Below are 11418 nucleotides of genomic sequence, written 5' to 3'. Positions count from 1 at the left end.
AATATCCAACAACATATTTTTTTTGCTATTACATGTAGCAACAGCTGGAGTCGAAAGATCATCCTGTGCATTGAATTAATATAGTTACAACTCGGTTAAGTAATCGTAGAGGAGATGAGTGATTGAATGATGTTTTAGTCACTTATATATTGAAAGATATATCTTTCTGACCGTAAAAAAAAAGAAACAGTCAAAATATGAAATCGCGTAGAGATGTACTTCATATTTGAAAATTAATACTACGTCCGTCCCAACGGATTGTATTCATACATTGTTTTCACGTATTTCGAGGCTTCTATAAAGTATAGTTTCGTAATATTTTTTAAATTTTTTTTTTTTGAATAAAAATTTAAACATAAAACTCTTATTCAGAAAAAAAAAATTAAAAAATATTGTGGAGTTATGTTTTAAATGATCATTGAAAAGCGTGCCAAAAAGTGATGTATAAAATTTAATGGGACAGAGGGAGTATATATTTTCGTCCCCGAAACTAAATCATAGATTCGCTATTGCAAATAATATAAGGGTACCTAAATTCTTTTAGCAAAGAAGCTTAATAAAAGATAGTAATTTGTACAATATAAATTACTAAATAAAAATTATTTAATTTTTTTTCTATATAAATTAATTAAGATACCATCACCGTATTCATAAATTAATTACATGTTCTGTTGCGCGTGTGAGGAATTGAAGGAATATACAAGGAGAAAAGGGACAAAGACGAGGGTTTAATTTCTCGGTATAAGATAGAAAATACAGACAAAATAATGATAATGAAAGAAATAAAAGAAGAGGAATAAAGAGAGGAAAAGACAAGGAGATTCCGACAAAGATTTTGGCAGGATGGACCAGACATCCCATTCCTAGCTAGCCACACCTTCAATAAATCCTCACTCACCCCCAAATATTATTTCCATTTTTCCTTGTCACCCTTTTCTAGATTTAAGGGTTTCTTTGTCTCTTTGCCTTATTTATTATTTGGTTCTATGGAATGTTTTGTCCTCTAAATATTCTACAATATGAAGTCATCTATAGGATTATTAAGTTCAATAAACACCAATGCCTCGGTTGTTTAGATGTAATTCATTCCTTTGATTTGAAATAAGTAAGGTATTTAGTTTGTTATATTTTAAATCAAGTAATGAAAGTTTCAAGATTTTTATAATTATCACAAAATACGGGAAACAGTTAGCAAGATTCACCATGGTTATTATAAGTTACATATCTATTTAATATAAAAACATTAAATACCTATCAAAATTAACAATATTGCATTGTAATAAATCAAACAAAAATATTCTAATTACCTTGAAACTTGTAATTGTAATCTAGTTACGGAAAAGTTTAAGTTCCCTATGTATCTACAAAACTGACGAAACAAACGAGGTGTAAGATGAAATGATATAGACTCAAAGATCATACATATAATTTTTTACTAATTAATTACACATGTAAATGTCAGGAGTCAAACTCTTGACATTTCGCAACTCAGATTATATATTTTGAGTTTGCAATATATTATTGGGAAAATACTTGGTGTACAGAATTGTGTACAAAATTTTGTACATAATCACATGTATTGGGTTTTAATTGTAATGAATCCTTTCAACAAGTCAAATTTTGTACATAATCACATGTATTGGGTTTTAATTGTAATGAATCTCTGTATTTCAACAAGTCCAATTAAAATATCTCACATCAATTGTCATACAATTTTTTGGTAGCACTACTCTATTGTTGTGCAAGGTATGTTCAACTAATATATTTTAATATATCTGTGTGAGAAGAATTACCCAGAATTATATATAACTTTATAGTACCAGAAATGAGCCATATGTATTGCACACTTGTAAAAGACAAGAACACCCTTGAATCACGAGAACAAGTTGCAGACCAAAGTGGGTCAGAATTGAGTCTTACAGTTAAAATTATCTATACCAGTGAAGTAGTAGTCCTTTTTTGAACAAACTAGGAGTTGGCTGTCATGCCAAACACTAAATTCATGTTGGTAAATGGATCATTCTCTTATATGCATGTTTTATGTCAAGAATTCCAAAACCCTAGATTTTGACCCCTTGAAGTCTGTGTTTAGTAGTACTATTTTTCTGATCATTCTCTGCACCCTAATGGATTTTATAACCAAAATATATGCTCTCACAAGACTTGTCATTATTTTGGATCCTGGCAAGTGAAAATGTATATAATTCAATAATTTTAAGCCTTGATTTGGTAACAGAGGTAATATTGCAACATATGTAAGCCATATCACAAATACATTGCATATTTTCAACTTTTAGGTAAATGATTGTGTAAATAATTACTTTGTTCAACATGTACACGTATATTTTTAGTAAATTTAACTCCCGAGATTAATATAAGCGTAAAGCAACTAGTTATAAATCATTCCAAAACTACAAATTAAGAAGTAGGGACGTAACTTTGACGCCTTGATCAGACAATATTAAACCGTAATATATAATTAGAAAACCATAAGTTCCAAATTAATCATCCCAAAACTACAAAATTAAGAAGCAGGGACGTAACTTTGACACCTTGATCAGACAATATTAAACTGTATGTCTCACATTAACGTGTATGTTTAAACCATAATCAAGCTCGAACTCAGAATCTAGGACGTACTCGAATGCATGTAAATATTTTTAGTATCTAATTACCAGAGGTCTCCACACATCAACTTTAGCTTACAATAGATTGTGAGTGTTGGGATGAATTTTTATTGAGTTTTCATGTTTTAAATATAGAGAGAATTGCTACCAGTCTACCACCTTTTCCTGGCCAACTTTATTGATAAAGCAAAAGCAAGAGAAAGCAGAAGAAAGAAAGTAAAATAAAAATAAAATATAAAGAAGAGAGGAAAGGAAAGGAAAGGAAAATAAAAGCTAATAAAGAAAGGAGAGAAAAAGAAAGGGAGCCATAGCTATAGCTAGCAGATAGCTATGATTTCAAAATCTTTACCTCTCCTCTAGAGCTTCTAACTCTACTTAATCTAAGCTTAGACACTCATCTCTAAGTTTTTAAAAGGATATCTTTTTTTGGAGCTTTCAAAAAAAAAATTCAAAACTTGAGCTTATAAGCTAAGCAAAAAAAGAGAGAACAAGATTGAGATATCAACTTCTTGTGCTTGTTGTATCATATATACTGTTGTGTTGAGAGAGGATAGCTAGATTATGAGCAGAGGAGTACTACAAAGCTCACCGGTTCAACAAGTGATGGCGGCCGGTAGCCCTAATTGGTGGAACATTAACAACATGAGGCCTGTGCTTCAACCAGCTCCTCAACCCTCTCCTCCTTTTCTTCCACCTCCTCAATACGCGCCGCCTTGGCATGATAACAATCATGAAGTTCCGGAGTCATGGAGCCTACTCATGTAACTCTCTTTCTCGATCTTGATCTCCAGTATTTTTTGTTAGAATATAATGTGAAGATCCAGTTGATATCGAAACTGATGACTTTTTAGGTCATTTTTCCCACTATATTAGTTGACAACTTTTTCAATTTTTTTTGAATAGGGGAGGAGTACTTGTGGATGAAGAAGATAGGTCGTCTGGCATAAGCCATTTGCAACAAGTTCTGAAATTGGACAAGTGGGAAGAACAATTGTTGCAGCATCATCATCATCATCAGCAGCAGCAGCAGCAGGCATCTCCAATTGGTTCAATTAATTCTATGCACAATGATATTAAACAAGAGAACTCATCAAACAGCTATCATGTGTTTGCAAGTAACAATATTAGTCCTGAATTTCGCGCAACAGTTGAACCTACTTGGCCTCAAATGATGCCGGTTTCGTCTCCGAAATCATGTGTTACTAGTTCAGGCAGTAACATGCTTGATTTCTCGAATAATAAGGCTGATGGAAGAGTACAACTTCTACCAGATCGTTCTTCTGAGGTATTTATTAGGGTTTGATATAGTTTTCTGAGTAAGTCCATATATTTCTAGATAATATATCTTCACTCTAAGTATATTTACATTAAGGTTTAGTGGATTACATATAAAATTTAGTACTTAAATCTTGCTAGGGATTCATTTTTTATATTTTTAAAGTCTTCTTAAAGGTGACCAAGTTACTAAAGTTAATTTTTTTGATCTATGTACTTGAAGAGCAACAACACATCTATTGGAGGGGTAGCAAAGAAAGCTAGAGTTCAATCATCTTCATCAACATCTCAGCCTGCCTTCAAAGTAATCTCTCTCTCTCTCTTTCTCTCTCTCTCTCTCTCTCTCTCTCTCTCTCTCTCTCCCCCCCTCCCTCTCTCCCTCTCTCCCTCTCTCTCCCTCTCTCTCTCTCTCTCTCTCTCTCTCTCTCCCTCTCCCTCTCCCTCTCTCCCTCCCTCTCTCCCTCTCAACTAAATCAAATTTTGGATGTAACTGTATGTCTTTCTTGATTGTCCATTTCTAAATCTTGATGATCCCATAACTATCTACATATACACTTTCCTCTTATTTAAATTTCATCCACAAAAGAAGTGAACAATCCAAAAGATAACAAAAGTGAAGCAACACTTGCAAAGCAAGTGGTCACTCAAATTTTCTCTTTATATTCTGTAAAAAATTGTAATGTATGAATTAAATTAAGCAGGTAAGGAAGGAAAAATTAGGAGACAGAATTACAGCTCTTCACCAGCTGGTTTCCCCATTTGGAAAGGTAATTAAAGTTTAATACTATTAATTAATTTGCTTACTTCTTCATAATACTAATAATTAATTTTCCTAGGGTTTGATTGTAATTTCTTTTGTTAACTTTTAATTACTGTCTGCAGACTGACACAGCTTCAGTGTTGTTAGAGGCAATTGGGTACATAAGATTCCTTCAGAGTCAAATTGAGGTGATGTTTCTTCCTATTGATCTACATGATGTACTACTGTTTTTTCACTAACTACCATGAAATCAGTGAAATACTTACAATACATTAACTTAAAGTTTGAGTTGTCTCTGTGTTGCTTTAGTTTTTCAAGTTGAAAATATATTCCCCCCTTAAATTCTGCAGGCCCTTAGCCTGCCGTACTTGGGCAGTGGATCAGGAAATAACATGAGGCAGCAGCACCAACATTCTGTAAGCTCTCAATTTTCAGTTTTATTTTTTTTATATCACATCTCCCCATGCACAATCAGCATGCTCTCCATAACAATATTTTAGGTTGCTCTCCATCCATTAAAAAGCCGTAAAACGAATAATCTCGTCAAATAAATATTTTTTCTCCATCCCAACATAACAGGTATAATGTACTATTTACTAATACTCTCGATAATGGGTAAATTTCTAAGGTTTTAATATTTTCAGTTTTAGTAGCATTACCAACATAAAAGAAGAAGGAGAATTATAAGTATAATTCATGCATATAGATTTTACAACTTTTACTCTCTTGATTTTTCACAAAAAAAACTGTATAAAAAGAATCATATCTAGCTAGTTGTTAAGTACCAAATCACTTTAAAACGTGGAACTCGACAGGATCTTGTGCTATTCAACACCAGCATGTCAAGTTACCTTTGTCACATTTACACACACAAGAATTCTATGTGTTAATTATGTGGATCAAGTGTGTAATGACTCTTATAATTACTTGTATTACTTATTAAATTGTAGGTTCAAGGGGAGAGGAATTGTTTGTTTCCTGATGACCCTGGTCAGGTATGTTTGTGTACATATATAACTGTATACAGAATTACAGATAGATGCTTTATTGGATCCATTACCATTCAAAAGACATACATACCAAATTTGCTATAGCTACTAGCTAGCTTTGTACTTATTTATTTGATAAAGCTTTAAAGATCACTGTCAGCTCACTGCAAAGAAAATTTGAAAGCTCAAATGCTGTACCAGCTTTATATGCACTTTAATATTTTACTTTTGCACAGTAAATTTAAAACGAAGTACATTAAAGTTGGTCCTTTTTAACCTGCTGATCAATGTGCTAATTCATGTTTTAAATGTTTAATTTCGTACAGCTGTTGAATGATAATAACTGCTTGAAGAGAAAAGCGGCTCCAGATCAGGTACTTAATCAAAAAAAAAAAAAATTGACTTTGTTAAAGTTATACTCCCTCCGTCCCTCCCAATTATTATCGTTTCTAAAATAGTGTCCGACCCGCATTTTAATATGAATAGAAAGTATAGTTATATAATTTTTTTTTTTAAAAATCTTTTTCTGGATAAAAGTTTGAACATTATATTTTTATTGAGAAAAAAAAATTTAAAAAGTTATAGAAATATACTTTATATTCATTTTAAAATGGGTGCGGAACAATCTCGCATAAACGATAACAATTGGCCAGGACTGAGGGAGTATTAGAGATAAAGCACTAGTTCGAGTACTAAGTGCCCGCCGTTAACTAGAATGTGAATGAGATATCACTATAAAATATATTAGAAACTCATTTTCATTCTCGTTAACTGGATTGATCCAGACGACTTTAAATGTTTTACGTTTTACAATATTCTGTATATTCTGCTTACATATGGAACTCCAACCAATTAGTATTAAATTTAAGTATTTCCACTTTTGCTAATTCTGTTGTAACTATAACTTGCAGGAATCAAATGAAGAGGCAAAGAAGGATCTGAAGAGTAGAGGGTTGTGCCTTGTTCCAGTATCATGCACACTTCAAGTTGAGAGTGACAATGGAGCTGATTATTGGGGTCCTGCAGCTCTAGGCGGCGGAGGGTTTCATTAGGAGTGTCATGGGCTCATGGCAGCACTGCTAGAAAAATCAATTAAGAAGGCTGAAAGATAGCTAGAGATTGTGGATATAACATCATGAGCAGTCACTCTGCTGATAATTTTTTAAGGCTGATTGCTCATGATGCTATGCCTGCAATCTTTCATGAATATCCCCCCTTGTTTATTACGTGTGCTAGTTGCTATATTATCTACATATATTTCCAGCCTCGGAGCTCTCTAATTAACTTTAGATAATCAAGGTTTAATGCTTGATTTTATGTATCTATAGTTTTAGAGTTAATTACCTGTTCTTCAGCATACTAATTAATCCTGCCTGCTAATTAATCATATCATGCATGTATACAATATGCTGTTATATATATCTTCCAGATGTAATTGTCAATATTCATCCTTCCAGATGCGTAGAACTGGAAACGACACTTGGTCGTGTAATATCTTGTGTTCTGTTCAACATTACACTGATAATGGTATAGAAATATGCCCCATATGTACTATATACCATGGTTAGCTGATTTTACTTCTTGACCTTTATCTTTCAGGTAAGGGTCCTGTTCCTTTGGGGCTATATTCAGGGATGTCGGATCTATATTTCAAAAATCCTGATTCAAGTTTTTTTTTTAAGGCGGATATTTATTTTTAGGGTTATTTCTAAAAATATAAGCGGAAATGAAAAAACCCTATCCGCGAAAAAAAATCGTGAAATTTAAAAAAATCTTTGAATCTGTACCCTTATTTTATAGATTTAAGGATTATACTTTATCTAACATTGATTCGGGGACGTCGAATCTATATTTTAAGAGTTCATATTCAAGTTTTCTTTCAAGGCGGATATTTTTCGCAGATAGAATTTTCTTTGAAAATATCGGCAGAAAGGAAAAAACTCTATCCGCGAAAAAAAATATCAAAACTTAAAAGAAAAATCTTTGAATCTAAACCCTTAAAATATAGATCTTAGAGTTCTGGAGCCGTATGTTAAACAAGGGTCCTCCCAATTGTCAGGGATTAAAACCCTTCAGGTAATAGTTCAGTGTTTGCTGGATAGTTGAACTACCAGCCGCTAATGTTTTTGTAATTGAATATTTATAAGCTTGATTTGAATAATAAAAAAGAAAATTTAATCAAGCAGGAATTTCTGTGAGCTGGTTTGATAATATAAAATTGTACTATAATCTGTTTTGTATAATTATAAATTTAGTTCTCCATTTCTGGAATATAAAAAATTCAAATACATGGTATAGAAAAAAAATAGTTTTTCTTTCTTTTAGCAAAGACCAGTTTATAATTTATTTATTTATTCGCAAAATCTGATGGTTTTTAACTAAAAACCATGGAATACATATACATCTATACTATCTATCTATACTATATTATAATAGCCGGAATAAAGATAATTTGGTTCAACGGTTTGGTTCAACGATAATTCCTAATTTTGATTATTACAAAAATAGATAAATAGTGTTATATATCTAATAAACTACTAAATTATTAAACTACTACTAAATATAGTATACTTATCATACTAAATTACAAATACAACTTATTCTATTATTAAAATATATAAATAATAGTGGTATTAATTAATGTTTTCCGCAACTCATGACCATAATATTTATGCAATGTTTATGAAGCACTTCGGCTCCATTTTTATTCTAATAAATGGATCATAGTAACTCCATATTATGTACAATTAATGTATCATTAGCCCAAATATATGTTTTTCATTTGGGCCTTCGCATGTTTTTCATTAGCCCAAACATGTCTATGCTTCTTCTGCTAAAATTAGTTGAGATCGTTGAATGCATGACTCTAGGGCTTATCATTTCAAAGTTCCGGACATTGACAATATACTTATAAGCCACTTATGGCTTATAAATTTGTAATAACTTATCGACGAGTATTTGTCGACCCAACTTATAAGCTGAATTTACAACTTATAAGCTGATAAGTTGAAAGTTGGCAGTGACGTACTTTTTTCCGACTTATTTTCATTTTTTCACTTTTTTCTAAAGTTTTGATTTTAAAATATAAATTTTTTAATATTTTCTAATTTAATATTCATGAACTAAGATAATTGTATTTAATAATCATTTGTTTTAATTCATTTAAGTAAAAAAAATTCTGACTTATAAGTAAATTTATCCAAACTTATAAAACTTATAAGTATTTATCAATTTATCACTTATTTCGCACTTAATCATTTTAAGTTATAAGTTACTTATTTTAAGATTTTCCAAACGGACACTAACTACGGGTTCCGAACGGTGTGTGTTATGCCGGCGTGTTGTTATGCTAGCCGTCTTTCAATTCAGTCAAGGTACGTATAAACGGGTATAATGAACTTTGTTTGTTTTGTAACCAGTGTATTAAAAATCGGAACTCCGATTGACTCGGTGAGCTTACTGAGTCCTCACCGAGTCAACCCGAGTACTCGGATTACTTGGGAAAATAATCTGAATGAAAACTTAGATAAAAAATCAGATGTAAAAAAAAAAATTATAGAAATAGTTATTAGTGTGTGTATATATCATATATATATTTCTTATCAATCAAAAATATAGGTATTACTTTTATTTTTATCAATATATATTTCTGTAGGTAATAAAAGGAAAATTATTAATTAATTCATATTTCATGCTTAAATCCGAGAGTTGGATGAGTTATTTACTCAAAGTCGTGAAAATCGTCAATTTTGTACATAATCGGGTATATAGATTATATGTTGACATAAATGTGTGAATTTTGAAACTTTTTTAAATCTAATTCGATTATTATGTTTGTTCAATTTTTTCTCTTTATTGAAATTTTAAATGTTAAATAGGAGTTAAAATGAGTTTGGCCCGAATTATGCCGAACTTGATCCGAGTTAAACTAAAAATTGAATTATTACCCGAATAATAAAAAATCGATTCTGAAATGAGTTTGAATACTCGTCCGAGTTTTGTCCGGGTCAGCTAACTTTTAGAATACAATTAATAACACAAGTTGATTCCCTGCTAGTGATCCAAACGATGGCCCATCCCTATTTCCAACTCTAATTCTAGATACTCAACTTCCACAACCATTTTAAATTTTTTATTCATCTAATTCATTAATTTTATTATTTTTTTCTATAAAATATAAGATAATATACATTTTGGCAATATTTTGATAGATATGATATGGAAAGAAAATAAAATCAGTCCCCTCTACTACAAAAAACAACATAAATTCAATTAAATAAATTTAACCGGACTAAATTCGACAGAATTTATCTAAATTTACGAATACTAAATATTCTTCTACTAAGTAGTAAGTGAATGCAAGGATCTTCTCTCATTTCTTAAACAACGTAATGTAACGTTAAATTTTGTTAAGCGTTCTGCGAATAAGGTTGCTCACTTTATAACGAGAAACTCGAGTTCAATAGCTGAGCGTATCTGGAATAGAGCTGATGTTCATCCAGAATTTCTTCATGTATTGTTGGAAGACTTGAAATTTTAATGCATTCTATTTCTGGCAAAAAAAATATTTGAATTCATAAGGCTAAATATAACTGTCAACCGTCAAATTTATATATGCATAGCGAAATAAGTTGAAATTTCATGCTACAAGTTGTGCAATGTGCATGTGCGTAAAACTCACGAAAGATTTTACGAGTCTTCGAAATGACGTGCCAAACTTACCATAACGAATTTAATAAATGAACACGATTACTATTACGTGTTGGATTACTCAGGCTCCATATGTACCATTAATAATGAGGAACCCTTTAAATATAATAAACTATTTGTCAAAAATGTCAAAACAAGGGATCAACGTATGGAGCTAAATTAGTTTTACACGTTTGGTCATTTGTTGTGGATTATATTAAGGTTTTCTATTTTTTAATGATTAAAAGTTGCTAGTATATGTATAATTAAGGATCAACTGAATTCCAAAATTAATTTAATTTTATTATTTTTTTTCAAATACCTTTATTATAATTATAATAATAATTATTATTATTTTCCATAAAAAATTATTACTAATTTCGATATGATTATTATTGTGAAATTATCTGGGTTCCGTACACTACCAAGAGCATGTGTTATAAGCTATGTTATTCGATTAGAAGTGACCAAGATGAACACGTGACTAAGTATTGGAGTTGGCTAACATGAAAAATTTACATATTTTTGCACCAAAATAAGTATTCAGTTTCGAATATTCATGTTCAAGTGACGAGTGATCGACAGGCGTACTCGATAGTAAAATAAATAGTTCCAGTAACATAAATTATAAGCGACCGTCACAAACACGACAAGAAATTTGCTCAATTGCGATGGAATTTTTACACTACAATTCGTCGCAATTGGCCCAATTACGACAGAAAAATATTACGTTTTTGCTGAAGTCTTAAGTTCAGATTTTCGTCATAAGTAACCATTTCGTCATAAGTATCAATTATGTCTCAAGTTCCAATTTTGTCACAAGTACATATTTCGTCATAAGTAACCATTTCGTCATAAATATTTATTTCGTCACAAAGTTAAGAAAAACTTCACAAATATTTCGTCTTTTATTTAATTTCAACTTAAAATTTTAATAAAAATAATTAACTTACGACGAAATGTTCAAATTGTCGCAACTTCAAATGATTTTCATTTCTCCGGCATAATTTTGGGAAATAGTTGAATTTCCCTCTTTGATAACTTACGACACATTTTAATTTCCGTTGTAAATTGGATG

General features: G+C 31.1%; 1 protein-coding gene across 1 annotated transcript; it reads left to right on the top strand.

Annotated features, from left to right (window-relative positions):
- Window positions 1-2878: 2878 nt before the first annotated feature.
- LOC141677961 (transcription factor bHLH68-like) lies at window positions 2879-6972 on the top strand. Its single transcript, XM_074484119.1, has 9 exons — window positions 2879-3388; window positions 3531-3912; window positions 4126-4206; window positions 4604-4669; window positions 4785-4850; window positions 5013-5078; window positions 5613-5657; window positions 5978-6025; window positions 6563-6972. The coding sequence occupies exons 1-9, from the start codon at window positions 3189-3191 to the stop codon at window positions 6701-6703; spliced, it is 1095 nt and encodes a 364-aa protein (XP_074340220.1). The 5' UTR covers window positions 2879-3188; the 3' UTR covers window positions 6704-6972.
- The last annotated feature ends 4446 nt before the right edge of the window (window positions 6973-11418 follow it).

This window comes from Apium graveolens, chromosome 8, assembly GCF_009905375.1.
Source record: "Apium graveolens cultivar Ventura chromosome 8, ASM990537v1, whole genome shotgun sequence".
NCBI classification, from domain to species: domain Eukaryota; kingdom Viridiplantae; phylum Streptophyta; class Magnoliopsida; order Apiales; family Apiaceae; genus Apium; species Apium graveolens.
This window is presented reverse-complemented; position numbering and strand designations above follow the sequence as displayed.

Bases quoted from the DNA above. Each gene is read 5' to 3' on its own strand.
- LOC141677961 (XM_074484119.1), top strand. From the start codon at position 3,189: ATGAGCAGAGGAGTACTACAAAGCTCACCGGTTCAACAAGTGATGGCG. The intron at 4,670-4,784 runs GTAATTAAAGTT...TACTGTCTGCAG, and splicing joins TGGTTTCCCCATTTGGAAAG to ACTGACACAGCTTCAGTGTT. The intron at 6,026-6,562 runs GTACTTAATCAA...TATAACTTGCAG, and splicing joins GAAAAGCGGCTCCAGATCAG to GAATCAAATGAAGAGGCAAA.